The sequence below is a fragment of the Macrobrachium rosenbergii genome, unplaced genomic scaffold (assembly GCF_040412425.1).
Source record: "Macrobrachium rosenbergii isolate ZJJX-2024 unplaced genomic scaffold, ASM4041242v1 171, whole genome shotgun sequence".
Taxonomy (NCBI): domain Eukaryota; kingdom Metazoa; phylum Arthropoda; class Malacostraca; order Decapoda; family Palaemonidae; genus Macrobrachium; species Macrobrachium rosenbergii.
In genome coordinates, this window is record NW_027100729.1 from 1,978,237 (window position 1) to 2,005,074 (window position 26,838).

A 26,838-nucleotide genomic window follows, 5' to 3' on the forward strand; every position below is an offset into this window, starting at 1 on the left:
TAGTACTGTCAAATACACACCTTGTTAATTGGCTTGAGACCTTTATAGGAACCTGAATTAAATTTATTTTGCTTCAGTTCTGGCATTATGTTTCCTAACTGTGTGTTGCATTCTTTGATTACAGATTCTCCCTCAGAAGAACCTTCCTTCCTTCGTCAGTTTTGAGCAGCATCAAGATTTTGGGAATGCTTGTGTGGTTGATGGTACTACATGCAACATTACCAATAGCAGCTCTTAAAATGTAAGAGACAATTGTGAATTATTGTACTCATACTTTACAAGTTACAGCAACAAATAAAATCTGTTCTGAGAATTAGATTCATACATCAGCAATAAAATCTGGTTGTAGTCCTTCAGGATATAGTACTTAATTTATAACAGATTCACTGGATAACCATTTGTAAACAGTTTTGTGTTTAGAGTTGTCAGTTGAGCACATTGTCATTACAGAACAAGGTCATGTATCATTTTTGCAAGTCATTATGTATTCACTGAAAATATAAAGAGGTCGATGTATTTTATTGTGATTCGGTTTTTGTGAAGGAGTGTTTAAAGCATTAATACAGTAATATCAACAAGTAGCTTATTGGGAAAAAGATATTATGAACATTGAAGTACAAAAGGCTAAAATGAATCCAGAACTTTCTTTAGAATTAACTTTGAAAAGTGAAACTGAAGGTGCATTATCACTACCTTCTATAAATCAAGAAAACAGCAACATGGCTGCCTTTAGTGAAACCAGTGATAGTAACTTTATGTCTTTGGATCCATTGATGGACATCAAAGTAGAGCCAGAGGCATTCTGGGAGTCTAATGAAGGTGATGCATATTCATATAAAAGGAATTCAGCACAGATTGAAAAAGGTTCACCAACTGTAGCATATCGGGAAAAAAATGCTTTGAATGTTGAAGGACACATGCCAAGAATGAATCCAGGACATTCTTTAGAAATGCCTTTGAAAAGTGAAACAGAAGGTGCATTATCGCATCCTTCCATAAATCAAGAAAACAGCAACATGGCTGCCTTTAGTGAAACCAGTGATGGCGACTTTTTGTCTCTGGATCCATTGATGGACATCAAAATAGAGCCAGAGGTATTCCGTGAGTCTAATGAAGATGATGAATATTCATATGAAATGAATTCAGTAGTGAATGAAAAAGCTCCACTAACTTGCAAAAAGGAAGTAAAACAAGAAAGAAGGAGTAGTCAGAATGGAGAGAAGCCTCTCAGATCCACTGACTGTGAGAAAGCATTTTACAAGAAAATTAAGCTTGCAAGTCATATCACAAATCCTACCAGAGAGAAAACATTCATATGTAATGAATGTGGGAAATCATTTTTCAGGAAACATCATCTTACAGACCATATGAGAATGCATACTGGAGAGAAGTCATTCATGTGCAAGGAATGTGGGAAAGCATTTTCCCAGAAGCCAGTTCTTAAAGTTCATATGAGAATTCATACTGGAGAGAAGCCATTCATGTGCAAGGAATGTGGGAAAGCATTTTCCATAAAAAAAAATCTTACAGTTCACATGAGAATGCATACTGGAGAGAAGCCATTCATGTGCAAGGTATGTGGGAAAGCATTTTTCTTGAAACAAAGTCTTACTGATCATATTAGAATTCATACTGGAGAGAAGCCATTCATGTGCAAGGAATGTGGGAAAGCATTTTCCAAGAAACGAGATCTTACAGTTCACATGAGAATTCATACTGGAGAGAACCAAATTATGTGCAAGGAATGTGGCAAAGCATTTTCCGGGATACAAGATCTTATACGTCATATGAGAATTCACACTGGAGAGAAGCCATTCATATGCAAGGAATGTGGGAAAGCATTTTCCCAGAAGCCAGTTCTTAAAGTTCATATGAGAATTCATACTGGAGAGAAGCCATTCATGTGCAAGGAATGTGGGAAAGCATTTTCCATAAAAAAAAATCTTACAGTTCATATGAGAATGCATACTGGAGAGAAGCCATTCATGTGCAAGGTATGTGGGAAAGCATTTTCCCAGAAACCAAATCTTAAAGTTCATATGAGAATTCATACTGGAGAGAAGCCATTCATGTGCAAGGAATGTGGGAAAGCATTTTCCTGGAAACATCAACTTACAGTTCATATGAGAATTCATACTGGAGAGAACCAAATTATGTGCAATGAATGTGGCAAAGCATTTTCCAGGAAACCAGATCTTGAAGTTCATATGAGAATTCACCATGGAGAGAAGCCATTCATGTGTGAGGAATGTGGGAAAGCATTTTCCAAGAAACGAGATCTTAAAGTTCATATGAGAATTCATACTGGAGAAAACCAAATTATGTGCAATGAATGTGGCAAAGCATTTTCCAGGAAACCAGATCTTGAAGTTCATATGAGAATTCACACTGGAGAGAAGCCATTCATGTGCGAGGAATGTGGGAAAGCATTTTCCATGAAACAGAATCTTACAGTTCATATGAGAATACATACTGGAGAGAAGCCATTCATGTGTGAGGAATGTGGGAAAGCATTTTGTCAGAAACATCAACTTACAGTTCATATGAGAATTCATACTGGAGAGAAGCCATTCATGTGTAAGGAATGTGAGACAGCATTTTCCCGGAAACATCAACTTACAGTTCATATGAGAATTCATACTGGAGAAAATCCCACAGGGGTGTAGTCCCATCAGTGCACCTCATGTGGTGCAATTTAGGCATTACTTAAGTCTTTGCAGCGTTCCTTCAGCCCCTAGCTGCAGACCCTTTCTGCCTTCTAGTGTACTCCGTTAATTTTCTCTTCCTTCCATCGTACTTTCCACCCTCTCCTAACAATTGATTCATAGTCCTCAACTGCTTTGAGGTTTTCATCCTGTTACACATTTCAAACTTTTTTTTTTTACTGTTAAATCTGTTTTAGCTCTGAATGACCTCATGAGTCCCATTGCTTGGCCTTTGCCCTAAATTCTATATTGTCTTCAATACAGGAGAGAAGTCATTCATGGGCAAGAAATGTGGGAAACCGTTTTTCTTTACAAGTGGTCCTACAAATCATATGAAAATTCATACAGAACAGAAGCTGTTCGTGTGCAAGGAATGCTGGGAGGAATATTTTTGTTAAATTACCCTTGCAAGCCATATGAGAATTTATACTGGAAAGCTTTTTCAAGGAAACATCATCTTACAAGAGTTAGATAAGCCATACTGGAGAAAAGCCTTATATGTGTAAGGAAATATGGGAATTTTTTTCCACTAAAATTACTCTTACAAGACATGAGAATTCATACTTGAAAGAAGCCATTCATATGAAAGAATGTGGGAAAGCTTATCCCAGGAAACACCTTAAAATTCATCTGAGAATTCATACTGGAAAGTAGCCATTTACAGTAAACCCTCAATTATCTGCTATAATATATCCAAGGCTCTTGTGGAGACTGGAAATTTGTAGATATGGAAAAAAAAAAAAAAAAAAAACACTTCAGTTCATGGATTTAAAATGTCAATTAATGTATATGGAATGAGTCTTACCTCCTGTTAAAGTTAGCTTACATTTTTGCGCCATTATGTGCGATCGGCCTCCCCGCATCTTGGTGAGTGGTCATGAAGAATGCTGACAAGAACCTAAACATTCCAACGCCACCTGAAGGGAACCAGGTGATTACAGAGACAGTCATAGAGGATTAGGCAAGCGTCATTTAAAAAAAAATTTGAATACCAATCTCACCCAATGGTGCAAAGATATAAGCCAACTTTAACAGTAGGTAAGTATCCAAATAATCATATCATGAAAATGATAATTTTGTATCCTTTTTTTTTTTACCTGTTTTGTCTACAGTACTGTACAGTATATGCTTATAAACAATACAGAATACTCTAGCAGCCGCCTAGGACTTTGTAGAGGTCCGTGGCGCAGGTTCAAATCCGCAGCCGACTGGTCAGAGCAGGCGGACACTTTGCTATCTGTGTAGACACCCGGGATTACGTATGTAATCAACAGATACGTTTGCTAAAAGCAAATGGGTGTTACAGACTAATACACACACAAACAAAGCCACTCCAACATCTTCTAAAAAAAAAAAAACATAACAGACACCTCACACGTCTCGAACTGTCGACCTAACCGCCCAGTTCTCCTCGCTGCTGGGAGAAAGGGAGCGGGGGATTGGTACGATACACGTACAAATCGTTACTGGGGTCTAAGCGATGTCAGGCAGGGCAGCCGATTGAGGCTACGGCCTACCCCAACACCAAATCAAGGTCCTTCGAAAAGAAGGCATCGTGCTTACCCCATATAAAAATGGGAAAAGCACATTAAAATGAGGAAGAAGTAAATACTCTACAGTACTGTACTGTACACATAATGAAAACCAAACTGTACAATACTGTTATTGAATAAATATATAAAAAATTAACATGGAAATTCTCTCTCTCTCTCTCTCTCTCTCTCTCTCTCTCTCTCTGACTTGTTTGCATGGGCCAAACTTGAAAAATCTTTTTTTTTTTTATTAAGAATAACCCTTGGGGAGAAAGAGAAATGTGCAATTCAGAGGCATTAATGTAATTAATAGTATAGCTAAGATTTACGATATGGTCTTATGTGCTCGTCTGAGTCAGTGGTTTAAGCCGTGTAGGGAGCAAGCAGGAAGTCAAGTGGGGAGGGGATGTTAGAGCATATAGTAACTCTGAGGCTATTAATGGACGTAGCTAGGAGGAAGAAATTGAAGCTTTTTGTAACCTTTGTTGATTTTAGAAGAGCTTATGATTGTGTGCCTAGACAAAAGTTATTTTCTGTGCTAAAACGAATGGGATGTGGGATGACTATGCTTTTAGCATTGGTGGCTGTATATCGTTGCACAAATAGTGTGATTGGTACCTCTCTCCTTGCTGCTACTGTTGGTGTGCGCCAAGGCTCACCTGCTTCATGTATTTTATTTGTTTTATATGTAAATGATATGATACAAATGATAAAACGTAATTGCCCTTTAGATGGTTTTCTTGCTTGGTTGCATATTATGGTCATGATGGATGACACTATCCTCCTATCCACTACAAAGGATGGTATGGAACATAAACTAAGGATTTTGTATGAATTTTGTAATTCCTATGGGATGATTATTAATGACAGTAAAACTAAATTTATGGTGATTAATGTTACGAAGGAAGACAAAGAACCCATAGTATGTAATTCTGATGTGATTAGTTACTGTAATCAGTACATTTATCTGGGCAGTCCTTTCACGGATGATGGTTCTCCCACAACAGCTATCAAGCAGCATGCAATAAGTAAAATGTGTCATACTCTTAAATTTATTTCATTTATAAGTAGAAACAATGATGTGCACTTTGTAGTTAAGAAGAAAATTTTTGATGCTGCTATTATGTCAACTATATTATATTCATGTGAGTCATGGCTAAATGGTGATATTAAACCCATCGAAAAGCAATATAAATGGTGTATTAAACAACTTTTGGGGTCAGAAAACTACTAATAATGACGTATGTATGGTAGAACTGGGACTTCCGCCGATGAGGGCATTAATAAAATCGAGGCAAAGGAAATTCTTTAAAAGATGTGGCTTGAAAGGAATAATATGGATGATGACCCTTTAATTCATGCCATGCGAATAGTGATGAACTATAATGACTCTGTTTCGAGGTATATACGAAACCTTATCTCTGATAATACTGATGATATTGAGGAAGGAAAATGTGAACTGCAATTAAAGGTCAGAAACTCCAATTCCAATAGGATTGTGTTCTATAAAACTGTTAACCCAGATTTAGTCGTTCATGACATTTATACAAACCAATTAAGACTTAATGAAATAGAACGTGTATCATGGACAAGAATGCGGTTAAGTGCTCATTCATTGGCGGTTGAGACAGGCCAGTGGAACAGAAGAGGTAGGGGCCGTCTGCCAATGGATGAGAGGTTGTGTTCATGCGGTGAGATCCAGACAGAGACTCATGTCATTGAAAATTGTCCACTTTCGTTACAGATCAAAAGGCAGACGTATAACGTTACCACAGCTTTAGACTTGCTAGTAACCAGAACCAATTATGATGTAGTATGTAAAATTGTACATGAGCTTCTTTCTTTGTATTGAATGTAACACATTATTATAATGTGTAAAATGTAATTACAGGAACTTGTTGATGGCGTATAGTTAAATTGGTTTTGTTTTTAGTTTTAGTACAATATATGTGTAATTGAAATTCATTTAGTTTGTATAAGAGATTGTACAAAATCTACTGTATTTAATTTTGTAATTTGGACCAAATACTCTTTTGTAAAATTCATATTTTGTTTGTGGTCAATAAAAATATCTATCTATCTATCTATCTATCTATCTATCTATCTATCTATACACATATATGTATGTCAATGCATGCTTATTTGACATAGAAAATAGCTACTATATTGTACTGCATTTTGTTACCTCCACATTAGAAATGTAATAAACATTTCATTTAAATCTTGTTAAAGATGTATTACAGCATTATTGTTATTAATTTGGTGTGACATAAAAAATTTACACCTTCCAAAACATCTTAAGGTACTAGAGCAATCGTAGAGTATCAGTTGAAACGACTTTCAAATATGTCTTGCACCATATTGACTGAAAATACTGATTGATGCAATGATATTAGAGACATTCCATGAAAGCAGGGGTGTGCAACCTTTTCAAATGAAGAGCCACCAGTCAAGAATCTCAAGTAGTTATGGAGGGCCTCACATTGGGCTGTTAGAAAGACGGCCTCAGTGAAAAAGAAACTGCAAAATTAGTCTTGTATTTCTAACTTATGAAAAACATTCTATAGTTACAAAAAGGCTTCACAGGACATGTGAATGTAGTATATAATACAAAATAAAAAAAAATCCTCCTTTGACCTATGGCGAGCAAATTATCTTAAGAACTAAGATTCCTAATATTCCCACCCTAAAGAAGAACTAAGATTCCTAATATTCCCACCCTAAACGAAATACTCTTGATTTCTTACCCAACTACACATCTGTTTAAATGGGAGTAGTAGTCTTGCCTCTCTCTCTCTCCAAAATGGCATTTTAGGAATTTAAGTAATTAGGGTTTAATAAATTTCCAGCTTGGCAGTTGGCCCCAAGGCCCACATTGTACAATATTTATTTTGAAGGGTCGGGCCACACTGAAAGGTCTTGAGGGCTGCAGGTTGCATAGGCCTGCATTAAATGGTATTGACTTTATCACATACTGTATATCGAGTTCTTACTCTGAATGTGAGCAGTTTATAGAAACAAGGTGACACAGGCCGAGTTCTCTAAGGTATGGAAACCAATCCTTGAGTGCTGGCAGAAGTGAGAGAGAGATGCAAGACTGCAATTGGCATTACCTTTCAAGGCTAAAAAGAAAGATTACACTTCACATTTGCCTAAATTGATAACGAGCTTTTAAACCGCAGAGTGAAGCGGAGAGACTGACGGATATCATGTCCAGTAGTTTTTAAACGGTAACAACTGAATGAGCAGCAAACAAGGTCTAAATGCAATGCCTAATCATTTTGTTGTCTCTTTGACTTATATGGGTATGAAGTAACTGTTGCCCCAACGCATTCTAATTTAACGGTTGGGACTGAAGGAAAAGTGGACAAGAACTAAAGCAATATCTGGTCTTTTGCTTGTGTTGTGTGGACAGGCAATACCTTTAAGTACTTTACTATGCAATTAAATTTACACTACAAAGTTCAGTTGATTTGTTGACTACATGCAAATTACTGTTGTGCAACCAATTATATGAATAGTGTAGTATCTGGTTGCTACGTTTCTGTTGCATTGTGCATGATCTTACGATTACAAGTTATTGTCCTATAATAAAGTGTGACTGATATAATTGTGTTTAACATTAAACATATTGCATTAAGTGTTTACCCAAGGTTACAACCAGTGATATATGATTGCCTAAGTTGAAGGTGATTAGAAGGGGTTTTGACCAAGGAAGGATTCCTAAAGTTTTGTATGCAATACCATATAAATAAATAGCAATAAAGAATAACCATATACATAAATAGCAATAAAGAATAACCATATAAATAAATAGCAATAAAGAATAACCATATACATAAATAGCAATGAAGAATAACCATATACATAAATAGCAATAAAGAATAACCATATAAATAAATAGCAATAAAGAATAACCATATACATAAATAGCAATAAAGAATAACCATATACATAAATAGCAATGAAGAATAACCATATACATAAATAGCAATGAAGAATAACCATATAAATAAATAGCAATAAAGAATAACCATATAAATAAATAGCAATCAAGAATAACCATATAAATAAATAGCAATAAAGAATAACCATATACATAAATAGCAATGAAGAATAACCCAGAGAGAGAAATGAAAGCAATTACACAGCAAGTGTGTATGATGCATATGTATACAGTACTTAAACACACGTACATGGTGTATATATGCACACATGCAAAGACAGACACTGATAAGTAAGAAAAGTTTGGATGCAACATCACTGGGCAGTTTATGCTGAGATGTTTTTTCGTCATGTGTTCTTCAAGTTTCTCGGTTCACTGGTATTGCAACTTCAGAAAAGCCCTTGCTTAATATAAGATCATTTTGTTCATAAATTTATCGGTCTTAAATACATTGTGACTTTTGGAGTTATCCGTCAGAAGGGGAAACGGAAGAGAGAGAGAGAGAGAGAATGGGAGGACAAACAGAAGCAGCCAACGAGAGATGGAAACTTCTGTGACATAGTCATGACACTCAGTAGCCACTCGAAAGTAATAAAAGAAATAACTTGCAATGACATCTTTGCTTTTTAGCCAATAACAGTCGTGAAAGCTCCCGAACAGATAGTCTTGCCCAGCCCTCCCCACTCAGGTCTCCTGGCCCTCTTGGACATTTATTTCCTAAGTCCTCACTTAGTCCATTAACTAAAGAAACCAGTGACTGTTGTGCATGTCTTGTATGTAAGCCCTAGTGGTGGTATGTATCTTATGTAGCTGATCAGTGCAGAAAGTAAGCGTGTGTGTCTGGTATGGAAGCACTAGCGTCCTTATGTAACTCCTCAGCATGGGAAGTCTTGTATTGTCAACTTGATCAGTTTTCAGTGTTACCATCTACAGTACAGGGAGTCCCCAGGTTATGACGGTCTCGACATTTCGTTGGTCCGATCTTATGATGCTAAGAATTCTTCACTTTTTTATTTGTATAATATTTTTAATGTTGAAGTACTGCATTTATTGCCAGTTATCATTTTTAGTATTTTATCTTCTGTATCTAGATTGTGTGAGTTGAAATAAAGAATTCAGTATTATTATTACTATTATTATTAAGATCTGACTTCAGGCGGATTCGATTTGAGTCGCTGTCTCAGGAACAGATCTCTGTCACAACTCAGGGACTGCCTCTATTGTTTATGTTTTTCATGTGTAGTATCAAATACCACTTGAATCACCTCACAGCCTGTGATAAGCTATCATGCTCCTATGTTTTGTATCAAACCAATTGTATTTCTGTACACTTATTTTTGTACACTCTTGCCACAATGTTGGCCTATCAATAAACCCTACATTTTTAGAAGGAATTTTTTTACCATTTCAAGTAAATATTGAAGTAGCAGTATCAGTATATGGTGTACTACTATTTACTTGTAACTACCATTCAAGAGGCCTTGTACTGAATGAAAACAGATTTTCCCATAACCCTAGAAGTAATCATCTTCAAGAGCTTTCCCTACAAAGGAATAAAACTGCATTTTTCAAAAAGGAATACTATTGTCATCTAAAGGATGGACTCAAAATAGCCAATTTTTATTAAAGTAATTTGTATTTTTCCCAACATACAAACCTGAAGTTCTTTACTTAGGGATTCAGCCTGGAACAGCTGTTAAACTTTCAGACACGGTCATTAACTCCCTATGGTAGGGGGGAAGCCCTGCCAACTCATTGGTCTGTACTCCAGTTTGGCTTTTGGCCCAGGTACCAGAATGAGGGGTGGCTGTGGTTGGCTGTAAATGTAAATATTACTTAAGAATTTGTTTTTTGTTTCAACATGAATACAAACCTTTGTTCTTTACATAGAAGACTTACCTATTGGTGGGGGGAGTCTGGGCAATTCTCTGAAGCAACTGGCTCGTTCTACCAACCGGGAATACCTTCCTGGTCTGGAGGAGCTGAGGAAGGAATCCCACACCTTTAGCTTGTTGGACACATGGGATGTTGCAACTGCTAGACCTCTGGGCTTAACATGTGAGTTTCATAGTGCAACTGTGAGGTTTCTCCCCCTGTTACACCTTTCAAACCTACCTCCTTTCCAGCACTGAATAATTTCGTAGGTTGCAGTGCTTTGGGAAGGGGGGATGTAGGTACCCTGGGACCTCTGCGTGGTCAGAAATATTAAAATGCCAGTAAACCAAAATGCGAGTAAATTTTTATTCGCATGCGCTCTGAGCTTATACTGAGAAAAGGTCATCATAAATGTAAAGGCGACAGCTGCACGAAGGTGCTTGTGTTAATACAGTTGGTGGTTTGCTGAACGAGGGGAGCAGGCTGTTGCATTCGTTTCCTGCGAGCAGAAGCTAATCCCATTTTTCCAGTGTTTAGTGTTATTGTAGGGTCCAGGGGTTACAAAGCCAAGCTGGCCAAGTCAGGTTAGAAGGTAAGGTCTGGTAGTCAGGACACAGCATTTAGGAAAGGTTAGTTTTGTTTTAGTCAGCAAAACCTGTTTCTGTCTTTCTCAGGTGGCACGTAGGCTAAACAGTATAGAAAAGAATGTTTAGAATTCAGTACAGGTGAGATAATTTGAGAAACTGACTGAGGTAATGAGAAATTCGCTCTCTCTTCTCTCTTTTTATGTTTGTCCCCCCCGAGAAGCTGGTACTAAACATGGAAGCTCCATGGGAGGGACACTGTGTTTAGTACCAGCTCATCAGGGATGAATGTAAAAATATAGAAAAAAGGCAATGAATTTCTCATTTTGTAGGTCAATTTCTCAAGTTATCTCACCTCTACTCCATTGTATACTCCCTTTTCTATATTATTTAACCTAAAAATTTGTATTAATAAACAATATCTTCATTTGGCCACTCCTTTATATTTACATTTTTATCTCTTTGTTAATTTATTTTTTTTTTCTTTTTGATAAGTGAGGTTTCTACTTTCTGTATTCCCTTCACCTTCTCTTTCTTCCTAATGAACACCTTCACATTCTTTGGAAGCTTCTGGAATTTCCAGTCAGTGGCCCCTTTTGTGGGCTTCTTGTTCCATGTGAATAGGGTTCTTTGTCTTCTGAATAATAATAATAATAATAATAATAATAATAATAATTCCGAGATTGTTTTGATTAAACTCATGAATGAAGGCTTTTTGAAGAAAGGTTTTGGATTGTTTAAAAAATTTTGGCAAACTATACCGACTTTGAGGGTACATCTGTGTGTTGAAAACTGTTGCCGATTACATACTAAATGCAGAATTTTAAAGGTTGTACAGCATACATATTCTGACTGCAAAGTTGGCTGGTAGGGTTAGGCTAGTACTAATATAAGTACTTACATGGTCATAGCAGTGGTACGATAGTGGAGTTATATTTTCAGCATTCAGCCTGGAAAAAGTGGTGAGTTATATTCAGTTTATAAAACTCAGAGAAATTGTTACTTGTTATATACCTGAGTTTGTTCCCACACGAGTACAAACCTTCGGTCTTTGCATGTGGCTGTTACTTGCAGCATTAGCTGGGAACGGCCGTTTAACTTTTAAACAAGGTAGTTAGCTACCGACAGTAGAAGTGGGAGTCCCCCCCCACCCGAGTAGGTACGCACTCTGCTTTCAGCTGTCATCAAGCGCAGACAGCTCTGCTCTGCCTGACTGACTCGTGTTAACCACCAGTTACCCCATTTGCAACTTGCACTGAAAGACACTCCTTCATAAAAAGCTCTGGTTCATATGGCTCTGAAAAGAAATGTGTCATATTTGAGAAATGTAGCAGCACATTTAACCTTCCAAGACTGTCATCAGTGTTGCTGGTCTTAATAGCTACTCCTGTGTTGTATCTGCAGTAACAATCAGTGAAACTAATTTGAAACCTTTCATCTCTTGAAATTACTACTCAATTCACTCCTACTATTTTTTCTTTTTATTTTCTACTGCATCTGTGGATAATATGGTGTTATGTATAACTGGATCACATGTAATTAAGTGTTTACTGTACAGTATACTCTTTTATGTGTTACCCCAGAAAATTGTTGATAAGAATATGTTCATAAGTAATAGTGCTGTAATGTTAAGCTGAGAAGGTTTACAGGTGTAAGAGGGTGGGAGTCAATATTAACTGTTAATCTGTTGTTGCATTGTGGTCTCAGGATTGTTGGATACTGTCAAATGCACACCTTGTTAATTGGCCTGAGATCTTTATAGGAACCTGAATTAAATCTCATTTATTATTTTTATATAAGTAACTTACCAAGTAATTACTTTGCTAATGATTATGCTCGCACGGCATCCTAAATTCAAAATTCGCAATAACACATCAGTTGCAAAGTGAGGGGTGACAGGCCCCGTCCACTTTAATGGGAGCATAGGAGTGACTTACCACCAGCAGTCCTGCCTAATTTGTCGGTTCATGCTTGCTTGCCGAATTCAGAAAATATTCTCTTGTTTGTCAAACTGTTGTCTTTTTTTATTTTGTCTTTTCCACTAGATTCTTTCATCTGTAACTATATCAAATTCTAGCACTCCCAGTCATCGTTATTGTAGCGAGGGTTGTAAGACTAGACTTACTAAGCTTTGTTAGGACGCACATTCCACGTGCACTAAGTGTAGGGGGCAGGTGTGTTCGAGAGAGAATACATGTTCAGAGTGGAAGGACTGGGATGAATGTAAATGGAAGGTGCTCGAATCTCACCTGAATAGACTTGAGAAAAATAGGATCAGAAAGGCAGCCACTTGAAGCAGAAGTAGGGCCTCTGTGAGTAGAGATTCTTCACCTAAACCTAAGACTAATTCTACTCCTAGTTCTTCCGTCTATGTACTCCTGGACACACACTCTCTCCTATTCTCAGTCCTCCCTCTATTCCTCCACACACTCCTGTGCCTAGTTCCCGTGCTTCTGACCCCGATGCCATAGCCAGTGTGGAGTCCAGAATCGATTCCAATTCAACAAGAAAATTAGTCTGGTAGTTAGTTCAGTGTCAGAGATAGGGGCGTCCCTACGTGTGCTCATGGAAAAAGTTTTCTGTGACAAAGTTAGGGATAAAGTGTTAAGTGAAGTGTCAGTGGAGGAGGTGGCTTCCTATTCCGTCGGTTCTCCTAGACAAAGGTCACTGTCCTGCTCCCCCTGCACCTGGGAGAAGACATACCGGAGGTCCAAGGGAGGCTGGTGGGGTTTGCCCACGGGTTACTGCCCCCTCAGTCGAGCCTGTTGCTAGAATGCCAGCTTTGACCGACTGCCGCTGGAAAGGCATGTCACTGGACGTGCACCGCTGGTCTTCTAGCTTGGGCTCAGATTCCGACCATGGATGTCGTGGACACTTCCTGATTTGTCCTGGTCTCTAAAAAGGCACATGGGCAACTTGGCTCTTGCTTCCCCATTGCTGATCAAGCATCACAGGGACACCTTGGACAACCTGATTCCATCTTTTGCAGCTATGGTGTGGATCCTTCAGTTTTCACCTGTGTTCAACTTCCTGCACATCCATGGGATTCTCCTGTTTCATTCTCCCCCAAGGATTCCAAACACCCGAAACATCGGTCTAAGTGTCTGTCGCCCGAGACCCTGTCTCGCCTCGAAGCGCCTTGCTCCCGAGAGCCCAGTTCCAGCTTCCATGCGCCCAGCTTCTGCTCCCGTGCTTGCTTCCGAACCCCCAGCTCCTGCTCCCGTGCATCTAGCTGTGGACTCCAAGCTCCTGGCGCCACCATCTAGACACCCAATTCCCTCTCATCAACTGTCTTCTTCTCTTGACCACCAAGTTTCCATCTCGGAGCCAGACGACCCCTTGTTGGCACCCATCAAGGAACAGCTGTCAGAAATCTTGAGCTTCATCAGGAAAGCGCCTCCTTCTAAGCCTTCTCAAGATTAGTCCCTGTCTCCGGTCTCTTCGGAAGATGAAGAGATCAAACAAGATGCTTCTCCTCCCACAGCTTATGTGTCTCTTCTGCGGTTCCTCCTGGCAAATTTTACCTCCTTCTTCACCCCGCCTGCTCTGTCATCTCCTGCTTCTTCCTTTCCTTCCTTATGAGAAGCCTTCCTGAAGAACACCCTTGGCTTCCCAAGATGGTGCTTTCTTCCTCCTCTAAGAAAGCCATGAAGGATACTGAAGACTGGCTCTCAATGAAGAGAAAGCAGGGCAAAGTGACTTTTGGCCAGCCTCCCTCTGTGGGAGTCGCTACCTCCTCCCAAGGGGACTTCTCTGGCCTTATCGACTTCCCATCGGTCAGCCTTCGTTTCGGCCAAAGTTTTCTTCTCTTCTTCAGAACTGGACCATCTCATTAAGAACCTCTTCAAGGTTTGTGAGGTTCTTAGTTTTATGGACTGGATAGCAAGAGCCCTTGCAAAGAAGATACAGGACTTTAAGGGCTGGGAGGAACTCTTTGCAGCAGCTCTGTCCTCTCCCGTCGCCTTGACGGCCTACTCATGAGACTCGGAGAAACATTTGGCCTTTTCGAAGAAGGTATCCTCTCTCCTTCCAAAAAGAGCTATAGAAGAAGTCGAGGACGTTCACTCCTAGGGCTTCTACAACTCTCAGACTTTTCAGGTTTTTCCATTCCCTAAGAGAAGCAAACGGCCTCCAGACCATTCACAGTGTCCTCGCCCTCTCGTCATGTTTGGCCCATCAGTGAATGAACCTTCTAGGGACTCTGTCATCTATCGAGACCTTCGTCAAGTTGGGAAGATTGCATACGAGAGTTCTCCAATTCTACCTCAAAGCCAATTGGGACAGGAAGACTCAACCAGACTCAGTCATCTTTCCCATCACTCGGAAGATAAAATTGGACTTACAATGGTGGCTGTCCAAAGGAAGACTTGCACAGGGAAAGTCTCTTCACCCTCCGAACCCCAACCTAGACTTCTACTGAGATGCTTCGGATCTAGGATGGGAGGCTCTTGTATGGAGTGAAGAAGTTTCTGGGACATGGTCCCTGGAGGAAATCAATCTTCATGTCCGTAAAAAAACTGAAGGCCATTCATCTAGGTCTCCATCATTTTTTAACCTCAATTCACAACAAGACATTGATTGTTCATGTGGACAACACCACAGCTCTGTCATATATCAAGAAACAAGGAGGCACTTGTTCCTTTTCCCTTTGCCAGACTGCAAAGGACCTTATACTTTGGGTGCATCAAAATCAAGTGACGCTGGTCACTCGTTTCATTCAGGGGAATTAAACGTCTAGGTGGATGTGTTGAACCGTCGGAAGCAGGTCCTTCCTGCCGAGTGGACCCTGGACCACAGGATCTGTGTTGACCTTTGGAGGTTATGGGACAAACTGTCCCTAGACATGTTAGCTACCTCAAGAAAAAATCGTCTTCCTCTCTTCTGCAATACAGCCCCGGACCCCCTGTCATGGGTGACGGATGCCATGCTCATAGACTGGTCGGGTCTGGACCATTATGCCTTCCAGCCCTTCAGCTTGGTGAGGGAAGTCCTGAACAAGTTTGTGTCACACTGTAACGCTTCAGTGACTCTCAGAGCGCCATTCTGGCCTCTGAACGAGTGGTTCCTGGTCCTCCTACATCTTTTGGTAGACTTCCTGAGGCTGCTTCCCCAAAGATTGTGGCTACTCAAACAACCTCACTTCAAGAGATACCACCAAGAGTTGTCCACTCTCGCTCTGACAGGCTTCAGACTGTCAGGAAACTCGTCAGAGCAAAAGGTTTTTGAAGAGCAGCTGCAAAGGTTGCAAAGTGCATGCGACAATCTACTTGCAACGTCTACCAGTCAAAGTGGACAGTGTTCTGTCGATAGCGCACCAGACGTCACATCTCGTCTTCTGAGACATCTTTAACCCAGATTGCAGACTTTCTCCTTTACCTGAGGACCTCTGGAAGTCTTTCCTTGTCCACCATTAAAGGATACAGAGCAATGCTTACCTTGATGTTTAGAAACAGAGGTATGGATCTTTCTTCTAAACAAGTTCTTAATGACCTCATTAAGTCATTTGACACTTCCAGGCAGAAGAAATCTGATTTAGTGTCTTGAAACTTGGATGTAGTCCTCAAGTGGCTTACGTGTCCCCCTTTGGAGCCACTCAGTTCCGCTTCCTCCAAGAACCTTACGCCGGATGAAGAGGAGAGGGTTCTTTGCCCAGTCAGAGCCTTGAGGTACTATCTGCATAAGACCAAGAAGATGAGAGGACCTGCTAGCAGCCTTTGGTGTTCTGTCAAAAATCCTTCTCGTCCCCTGTCAAAGAATGCCCTTTCGTTCTTTATTAAAGACCTGATCTTCGAAGCGCATTCCTGGATTCAGGAAGAATCTTTTCCCGTAATCAGAGTTAGAGCTCATGAAGTTAGAGCAGTGGCTACCTCTCTCGCCCTCAAGCACAATTTATCCCTCTCTTCAATTCTTCAGTCAACCTTTTGGAGGTGCAGATCAATCTTCGCATCTCATTATTTGAAAGAAGTGAAAAAATTTTTTGAAAATTGCAGCACCCTCGAACGTTTAGCAGTGGCTGGCATGGTGTTGGGGAAGGAGCATAGGAGAGATCCTCTCTCTCTTCTGTCTCATCGACTTGATGTAGGGTGTTGAGTTTTTTTGGGGAGCCTGTGGGTACTTTATACCTGGAGTGCCCACGAGTTCTTTGGATGGGTAGTGGTTTGTTGTGTCAGGGTGGGTGACAGTGATTTTTAGTTCTTGCCGAGGCAAGGGCAACTTTTTCCTGCATACGTCTTATCAGCGATCAGGCACATCCTCCGTTGCAAGACTTCCACTACAGGTTAAGATGAGCACCAACCAGAGGCAGTATTCTCGAGTTCTGCTGCAGCTCTCTTACCAGGTGAGGAAGCGACAAGCATGATTTTAGTGCTGGCCATTCTTTTCTAGTTCAAGTCATTACCACCCTTGATGTTTTTGAATAGAACAGTCCATTCATCCCACCCCCTTGCTGTGTGGGATTCACCTAAGTCATTACCTAGTAAGTAACTTAAGTAAAAATGAAATTTTTATAATGAAATAAAGTTTTATATACTTATCAAGTAATTGCTGAATCAGAGCCCTCCCTCCTCCCCTCTTTTCATGGACTTTGCGACAATAAAATGGAATGACACCGCTGGCAGTCAGTCGCTCCTATGCTCCCATTGCAGTGGGTGGGACCTGTCACCCCCACATTGCAACTAACACATTACCACAATTTTTCAGTTTAGGATGCCGTGCGAGCATAATGGCTAGCTAAGTAATTACTTGGTAAATATATATATAAAACTTAATTTTATTATAGAAAATATCACTTTGCTTTAGTTGTGGCGTTATGTTTCCTAACTCTGCTGCATTCTTTGATTTCAGATTCTCCCTCAGAAGAACCCTCCTTCCTTCCTCAGTTCTGAGCAGCACCAAGATTTTGGGAATGCTTGTGTGTTTGATGGTACTACATTTAACATTACCAATAGCAGCTCTTAAAGTGTAAGACAGTGAATTATTGTACTCCTACTTTACAAATTACAACAAATAAAATCTGTTCTGAATATTAGCTTCATACATCGGCAGTGAAATCTGGTAGTTGTATTCCCTCAAGATATAGTACTTAATTTATAACAGATTTATTGGATAATCATTTGTAAGCAATTTTGTATTAAGAGTTGTCAACTAAGCACATTGTCATTACAGAACAGGATTATGTATCATTCTTGCATGGCATTATGTATTCACTGAAGATATAAAGAGGTCGATGTATTTTAATGTGATTCAGTTTGTTTGAAGAAGTGTTTAAAGCGATAGTACAGTAATATCAACCTGTTGCTTATTGGGGAAAAGATATTGTGAACATTGACGAACAAAAGGCTAAAATGAATCCAGAACATTCTTTAGAATTACCTTTGAAAAGTGAAAGTGAAGATGCATTATCACACCCTTCCGTAAATGAAGAAAACAGCAACATGGCTGCCTTTAGTGAAACCAGTGATGGCGACTTTTTGTCTCTGGATCCATTGATGGAAATCAAAATAGAGCCAGAGGTATTCTGTGAGTCTAATGAAGATGATGAATATTCTTATGAAATGAATTCAGTAGTGAATGAAAAAGATCCACTAACTTGCAAAAAGGAAGTAAAACAAGAAAGAAGGAGTAGTCAGAATGGAGAGAAGCCTCTCAGAGCCACTGACTGTGAGAAAGCATTTAACAAGGAAATTAAGCTTACAAGTCATATCACAAATCCTACCAGAGAGAAAACATTCATATGTAATGAATGCGAGAAAGCATTTACCCATAAAGCAGTTCTTAAAGTTCATATGAGAATTCATACTGGAGAGAAGCCATTCGTGTGCAAGGAATGTGGGAAAGCATTTTCCCAGAAACGAAATCTGGAAGTTCATACGAGAATTCATACTGGAGAGAAGCCATTCATGTGCAAGGAATGTGGGAAAGCATTTTCCCATAAACCAAATCTTAAAGTTCATATGAGAATTCATACTGGAGAGAAGCCATTCATGTGCAAGGAATGTGGGAAAGCATTTTTCCAGAAACCAGATCTTAAAGTCCATATGAGAATTCATACTGGAGAGAAGCCATTCATGTGCAAGGAATGTGGGGAAGCATTTTCCCAGAGCGCAAATCTTACACGTCATATGAGAATGCATACTGGAGAGAAGCCATTCCTGTGCAATGAATGTGGGAAAGCATTTTCCACGAAACCAAGTCTTACAGATCATATGAGAATTCATACTGGAGAGAAGCCATTCATGTGCGAGGAATGTGGGAAAGCATTTTCCATGAAAAAAAGTCTTACAGTTCATATGAGAATACATACTAGAGAGAAGCCATTCATGTGTAAGGAATGTGAGACAGCATTTTCCCGGAAACATCAACTTACAGTTCATATGAGAATTCATACTGGAGAAAATCCCATAAGGGTGTAGTCCCATCAGTGTACCTCATGTGGTGCAATTTAGGCATTACTTAAGTCTTTGCAGCGTTCCTTCAGCCCCTAGCTGCAGACCCTTTCTGCCTTCTAGTGTACCTCCATTAATTTTCTCTTCCTTCCATCGTACTTTCCAGCATCTCCTAACAATTGATTCATAGTCCTCAACTGCTTTGAGGTTTTCATCCTGTTACACATTTCAAACTTTTTTTTTTACTGTTAAATCTGTTTTAGCTCTGAATGACCTCATGAGTCCCATTGCTTGGCCTTTGCCCTAAATTCTATATTGTCTTCTATACAGGAGAGAAGCCATTCATGGACAAGAAATGATGGAATGTGTTTTTCTTTACAAGTGGTCCTACAAATCATATGAAAATTCATACAGAAGAGAAGCTGTTCATGTGCAATTAATGCTTGGAGGAATATTTTGGTTAAATTACCCTTGCAAGCCATATGAGAATTCATACGTGAAAGCATTTTCAAGGAAACATCATCTTACAAGACAGATAAGCCATACTGGATAAAAGCCTTATATGTGCAAGGAAATATGGGAAGGTTTTTTTCACTAAAATTACTCTTACAAGACTGGAGAATTCATACTTGAAAGAAGCCATTCATGTGCAAGAATGTGGGAAAGCTTATCCCAGGAAACATCTTGTAATTCATCTGAGAATTCATACTGGAAAGTAGCCATTTACAGTAAACACTCAATTATCTGCTGTAATATATCCAAGGCTCTTGTGAAGATGATTGGAAATTTGTAGATTTATTTCATAAGTCCTCACTTAGTCCATTAACTAAAGAAACCAGTGACTGTTGTGCATGTCTTGTATGTAAGCCCTAGTGGTGGTATGTATCTTATGTAGCTGATCAGTGCAGAAAGTAAGCGTGTGTGTCTGGTATGGAAGCACTAGAGACCTTATGTAACTCCTCAGCATGGGAAGTCTTGTATTGTCAACTTGATCAGTTTTCAGTGTTACCATCTACAGCACAGGGAGTCCCCAGGTTATGACGGTCTCGACATTCGTCGATCTGATCTTACGGTGCTAAGAATTCTTCACTTTTTTCATTTTTATAACTTTTTTAATGTTAAGTACTGTATTTATTGCCAATTATCATTTTTATCATTTTATCTCATGTATCTAGATTGTGTGTGTTGAAATGAATTATTATTAAGATCTGACTTAAGTCGCTGCCTCAGGAACAGAACTCTGTCATAACTCAGGGACTGCCTGTATTGCTTATGTTTCTCACGTGTAGTATCGAATACTATTTGAATCACGTCACAGCATTTGATAAGCTAACATGCTCCTATGTTTTGTATCAAACCAGTTGTATTTTTGTACTCTTATTTTTGTACACTCTCGCCACAATGTTGGTCTGTCAATAAACCCTACATTTTTTTAAGTAATTTTTTTACCATTTTAAGTAAATATTGAAGTAGCGGTATCAGTATATGGCGTACTACTATTTACTTGTAACTGATTAACTGTTAGTTCTAAAGTCTCATTATTCAAGTGAATAGGGGACGGGTAATTCAGTTCTAATATATTATGTTCAGTAGTTTTATAAATTTAATCATTATTACTGTAGTTTGTTACTTTCATTAAGTAGGTTAGTGAAGTAGGTGGAGGTGTTATATGTTTAAGAAATAGAGACAAAGTCCGCTGTTCATTTTATTGGGTGTATGTAAAGCCAGTCCTCTCATTCAGTTTGGAATGGCAGCACAATGGTTGTTGTTGTGATGTCATAAGACGTATATACAGAAGATATGAGTTAGGAAAACAAAACAAACGTTGAGTGAGGGAGTCAGGAGTCTGCGTTGGGAGTCAGGAGTTTGCGTTGGTGACGGAAGGTTGCGAGCGCTCTCAGTTACGGTTTGTCAGTTGGTCTCGTAAGTCTTTTTTTGGTTTGTAAGGTCATGAGCTGACTTGGGAGGACAGTACCACAAGAGCAGGTGAGTAAATTTAAGTAATTGTCTTGTATTAGTTAGACTAGGTGTTTATTCAGTTACTACCATTAAATTGACCTTGTACTGAATGAAAACAAACTACATTTTTCAAAACAGAGAAATACTGTCATCTAAAGGATGGACTCAAAATAGGAAATTTTTATCAATTTAGTTTGAATTTTTCCAAACATACAAACCTGAAGGTCCTTACTTAGGGATTCAGCTTGCAGACGCGAGCTGGAACGGCTGTTGAACTTCAGTTGTCTTAGTTTATACTGTACATGTTGTCATAACACTTAATAGTGTTCTTGTGTATATTCTTCCTTAATTCTATGAATATGTCAGTTCTTGAGTTAAATTCCACCTGTCATGCATGTAAAGCCAGGCTAACTCTGTAATCTAACAGTTCGGCATGAGTACAGTACAGTACAGCCTAGGCTAAGGACTGCACGCTGTCTGGCACAAGATTGCTGTCCTAAATGAACTTTTCGTGTGCCTCTCAAGAGAAAGAGCCGATCAGAGCTAGGACCCAAGAAACAGGTGAAGGAGAAACGATGAACAGAAGACACTGAGAATTTCCAACTTTATCATTGCTATGATGGCTGACATCTGAGGACGTTTGAAGCGAGCTCCAGAAATGATCTTCACAGCAAACAAGTTCGTTCCTACTTGGGTGAAAGCCCAACAGTGCAAACAGGTGTAGATTTCAGGCTGCAATTCTGGTAAAAGCCTCACGTAACAACAAGACCAGGCTCCCTCTGCGGTTTCTAAATTACAGAAGATCATGTCTCTCGACCTAATTCACTGCTAACGAGGATAACACACTAATATCATTAATGATCAGTACCACAATTAAGTGCTTTTACTTACTGAGCAGTCCCTGTAGACAGACATGAACTCTGATCATAAATGTGTGTGAGATACGACAGGCGGTACGCGCCTCTCTCTCTCTCTCTTAGCATGTTGTGACTCCTTACTCCTCGCACTGAAAACTCTCCTGATTGGAGTCGTAGCAGATTCCTTCAAAACTGGATCGTAGGAGTCATCTTCCAACTTTACCTCCTCACTGAATCCTATATTTTTTATCAGTCTTCACAACAGTGTCACTGAAACGTTCGATTGTGGCTTGATTGTTGTAGGATCTTGCATCCTTCTCAAGACCACAATCTAGAAATATCCTCCTCCTCATTATGAAGAGGATTTACAGAAGTGGTGATTCGCATATATACATATATATGTATATACATGTATGTATATATATGTATTATATATATATATATATATAGCATATATATATATATATATATATATATATATATATATATATATATATATATATATATATATATATATATATATATATATATATATATATACATATATATATATACATATATATATATATATATATGTACATATATATATATATATATATTACATATATATATATATATATATATATATATATATATATATATATATATATATATATATATATATATATTATATATATATTTTTTCAACTTTTCAAGCATAATTTGGATATTTCCATTTTATTAAATTTCTGTCTTGTGTGAAAGGAAAAGGCGAATACCTTGGATTGGGGTCTGCGTTCGGGTTAAATGGGAACTGTGATTGGGAGCGTCACCTAACCGATGATGTTTGACCTGAAGGGTAGCAGTATGATGTCATTGACACCCTGAAGGAACTATCCCTGGAGATCAGCCCGTGATTCAGGGGTGGGTTTCCCTTATTAGGGGTAGGACTTCAGTATATTTCTTCTATATGCCCACCAACATAGTCAGATTGGGGATGATTTTACTCTAGTAATAGTCTCGTGGTCCCAACAAGCGGGTTAGGCTTCACACTCTGTGCATCTCTGGTATGTTGGTGCTATCCCTTTTTGGGCAGGGTAAGGTGGATATCTGAGTTTAGTCCCTACTGTGCTCATGATAATAGGGGCCCCATGAAAGTCAATGGTGCCTCTTCAGTGTTCACCAGCAGTGCTTTTTTTTATCAGTTTTTTCATGGAAGGTTCCCATGTTGGAAAATTGAAAATTCTGGCCAATAGCCGATAGTCAGACAATGTTGACACTCCAATGCCAGGCAAGAAGGGAATACAGCTAGAATTTCTTAACAAAAGCATCTGGTTCCAGTATTGTCACACTGGAACCATTTGCAATAAAGAAAAGCAAGAAGTATGAAATAGTTCCTGGGGTCTTTGTACCCAACTCATATGAAAAATATCTAAATTTGAAGCTTAATGTGACAATATTGATATTTTTTGAGGTAAAGAGGGAAATTGTAAAATGCTGTGGCAGACAACCGAAAATATCCCCTCAGAACAGTAATATGCTCCTGGTAGAGAAAGTTCTCTCAGAGGTCTAAGCTGTCACACTTTTTTACATAGCAAGACTAAGATGCACACACACGAACAAACATATGACCTCGTTCCCAAGAACTTCCCACGGCTACGTGACTTTGCCTCCAGCTCTGAGCAAAAGGAGAACGCTGAGTTTATGCAAACGGATGCTAATGTATGATGACGCACTGTCTTAAAGCACTACACAGGTACTTATTGATGACGTCTGCGTCTGGTTTGACCAAACGGAGATTTCACAATAGCCTTCCTTTCATGATCAATACAGATATATATGTTGGGAATTATCTTAGATTTACTAAGAAACGTAGTTTCTTTAAATGTGGCATAAATGAAATATGACATTTGCTCGGCCACGTAAAACACAATAGGAACGAAACCATCAAAACAGGCATTCACTAGCTAAGCATAAATTCTCAGAAAGCAAAAGAAAATATACGCTTCCAAATATCATTATACTCAAAATGTGAATGAGATATATAGTAATTACTGAAGACAGCAAATACTGAAATATGTTGCATATTTGTGAACACAAGTCTTACTAAAATGTAGCAAAGTGAGAAAAAAAAGGTAAGTTATATAACTCAAACATTGATTATACTGACAATGCTAATGATTAACATGTAAATCATATATAGATAATGTAATCCGGATAAATCAAATAAAACAATGCAATTCAGAAATGATAATGCAATCCTGAAATGATAATGCAATCCTGAAATGATAATGCAATTCAGAAATGATAATGCAATTCGTATACGAAGTAAAAACATTTGTGCACAGATTATATGAATACACTTGCAATGATAGAGATTGAAATCAATGCTTAAAAAATGTATCCAAAGGTAATAACCATATGGTAGGTTTATATAAACAAACAGTTATCCTGATAGATTAATCAGTATGGACAACCAAAATCCAAAATGTTGAATGAACAACATGCTACTACACGCAATTGATACATACATATGTAGTATAGGTTATTAAAGAAATAAATGTAGATAAATGATAACACCAGAAATGTTCAGCTCTTCCTCACATATATTACCACCGAAAATAGAACCTTTTCAGTCTTTCTCTGTGTACTCGAGCTTTAATGAAAAAATGGCCAGTAATTCCATTATTGAACCCGGAACATATAATTGCGCCAGTCCAAAGTTGACCTTTGAGAAACAGCAGATTTCGCAATGGTCTCCTTCATCTCTCGTGCTTTTTTCCAAAACATTACGCTGACGATTACGCCACGGCTCCCAGCAACATACCAACGGCAATTAATGTGTAGAGGAGAAGAAAATCATGGTGATCAGAAGAATGGCTCGCAGGAGACAGCAAGTCTAATGATGCAATAAGCGTTTTCGATGGGCCTGCTGTAGGGAATTGTTAGACCTTGCAGCCTAGTGTTTCCCCACGATGTGTTGATGAAGAAGTTGCGCCCACGGATGATGGATGTGCTAGCCCGGATGAAGAGTGACGACGTTGTTGCAGTGCAGCCATCATTAACGACGAACATGTGTCCTGTTGTCCTAGTACCATCTGGGCAAGTGGCGACGATGTATGGTTCTGCAGAGAAGACGAATGACGTGCCATTCACGAGCCTGTGACGAAACTGATTGTCACGATACCGTACTAAACCAGCCAAACAATGTTCATGTGTATGGGGAGAGGTTCTGTTAAGTACCAAGTCCAATTCGCATGAATTCAATGACGTAATGTTTAAGAATTCAAACAAATCGATCCTGCCCACTACATTATTCATAACATCATGGCAATCATTTAACAGTGCTGGGTCTCGGACTACCGTAAAAGCTTCTTTATTGGCGGAAACCAATACTAGAGCTGACAGATTATTAATAATAGGTGTCGAGACGTTAGATACATACGTGGGAAAAGGCGAAATTTTATACGCTTTCACGCATCTGATGGGTTGAAAGGAATGTCGATTACGATCTTATCAAGGTCAACTTTAACTGTAATCAAGCTGTAATAAAACTCAACTTTATGGAAATCTACTACTGGAACATAGCGCATTTTATCGTGAGCATTATTGATAATCTGAGTAAGATCTTTAATCGGTAACAAATGAGAGACAACACGCCTTTAGCAGCAAGTGTTATAGCTTCCACGTAATCTTTTGATTTTTCGATAAAGCTTGAAACTCTCGAGTATACATGATTAATTTTAGCGTGATAATACATCAAAGTTGCTAACAAAACTTGAGTGTCATGAACCTGATTGAAAGCGTCGTGACTGTTCATTTACTTTACTGATTACGCTGTTCAAAGCTTGAATTTGTTTGTTTAGTTCTCCTGCTAATACCTCTTGTTGATGTTCCAGATTTTCGATTTTAACCCCGTGATCGCGAAGTTTTAAACGATTTGAAATCCCTAACCCAAGACCTGCTACGGAACCAACCAAATTTAATGCCGCTAGAACAAGTGGGTTACGCCTTTCTGTAACGTCATGAGGTATTGACCACATTAGCAAATCACGAGCCAAGATTTCAGCTTCGCTTGTTTTATTTCTTAATTCCCAGAAAAGCATATTAATTGTGTCACTGACTTGATTCGGCGACGTTGGATCACTGCTAGCTAAGAATGATTTATGCAAGTCTGCCAGAGATTGATAAAAAGAGTCAATTCTGATTTCAAAGTTATTACTTCATTTTCGCTAGTAAAAATGGCGTTCATATTGACTTCTAAAACTATATTACTGCCAGTTAGAAAGAAATTATTCATTTCCTCTACTATAGAACCATGATGTAAAGTTATTTCAGAATTCTTCCCAGCTACGATAAACATTGAGAGGAATAGTGCATGGTATAATTTGACAAGCTTCATGTTGGAGCCTGTAAAAGAAAATAACTTGTAAATAATGAAACAAAAACATCGCATCATCCAAATGATGTAAAAATTCACACAATAATTAACTTTTTCATAACAAACCATTGTCTTAAGCTCTCACATGAGAGATAGATACTGTTCGAACATCCGCTGAATCGGACTGATTCCGAATTTTAAGTCGGTTACCTATTAAAACTTCTATAACTATAAAAGGACCTTCAAACTTAGGCAACAATTTCCAATTTAGCCCTTTTCTAACATAGACTTGTACATATACTATATCTCCTTCTTGGTAAGGCTTTGTGACCTTAGCTTTTTATCATGTGCATTCTTCATTAACACTTGAGCCTGTAAGAGGTTTTGATAAAGTGTTTGATATCTACTTCGGCTAACATCTATTATATCCTTCAACGGATCTGATAAACTAGATGTCGGGGATAATATGTGAAAAGGTGACCTAGCAGGTATCCCATATACAGCTTCATGGGGAGACATACGGATTGAAGTATGATAATTGTTATTTAGGGTACTGGACACGTGGGTATTGCAATATCCCAGTTTGGGTCCATACCGCCTATGTTTACACGCAGTATGTCTAGCACCTTTCTATTA

General features: G+C 38.7%; 1 protein-coding gene across 1 annotated transcript in view; it reads left to right on the plus strand.

The window, feature by feature from the left end:
- The window catches only part of LOC136838140 (zinc finger protein 585A-like), a 376,081-nt gene extending 355,623 nt beyond the window's left edge, over window positions 1-20,458 (plus strand). Inside the window, exons 4-6 of the mRNA XM_067102992.1 lie at window positions 125-2,665; window positions 5,213-5,382; window positions 17,927-20,458. Of these exons, the coding sequence (XP_066959093.1) occupies window positions 603-2,665; window positions 5,213-5,382; window positions 17,927-19,053 (3,360 nt within the window). The 5' untranslated portion in view covers window positions 125-602 and the 3' untranslated portion in view covers window positions 19,054-20,458. The remainder of the gene's footprint in view (window positions 1-124; window positions 2,666-5,212; window positions 5,383-17,926) is intronic.
- The last annotated feature ends 6,380 nt before the right edge of the window (window positions 20,459-26,838 follow it).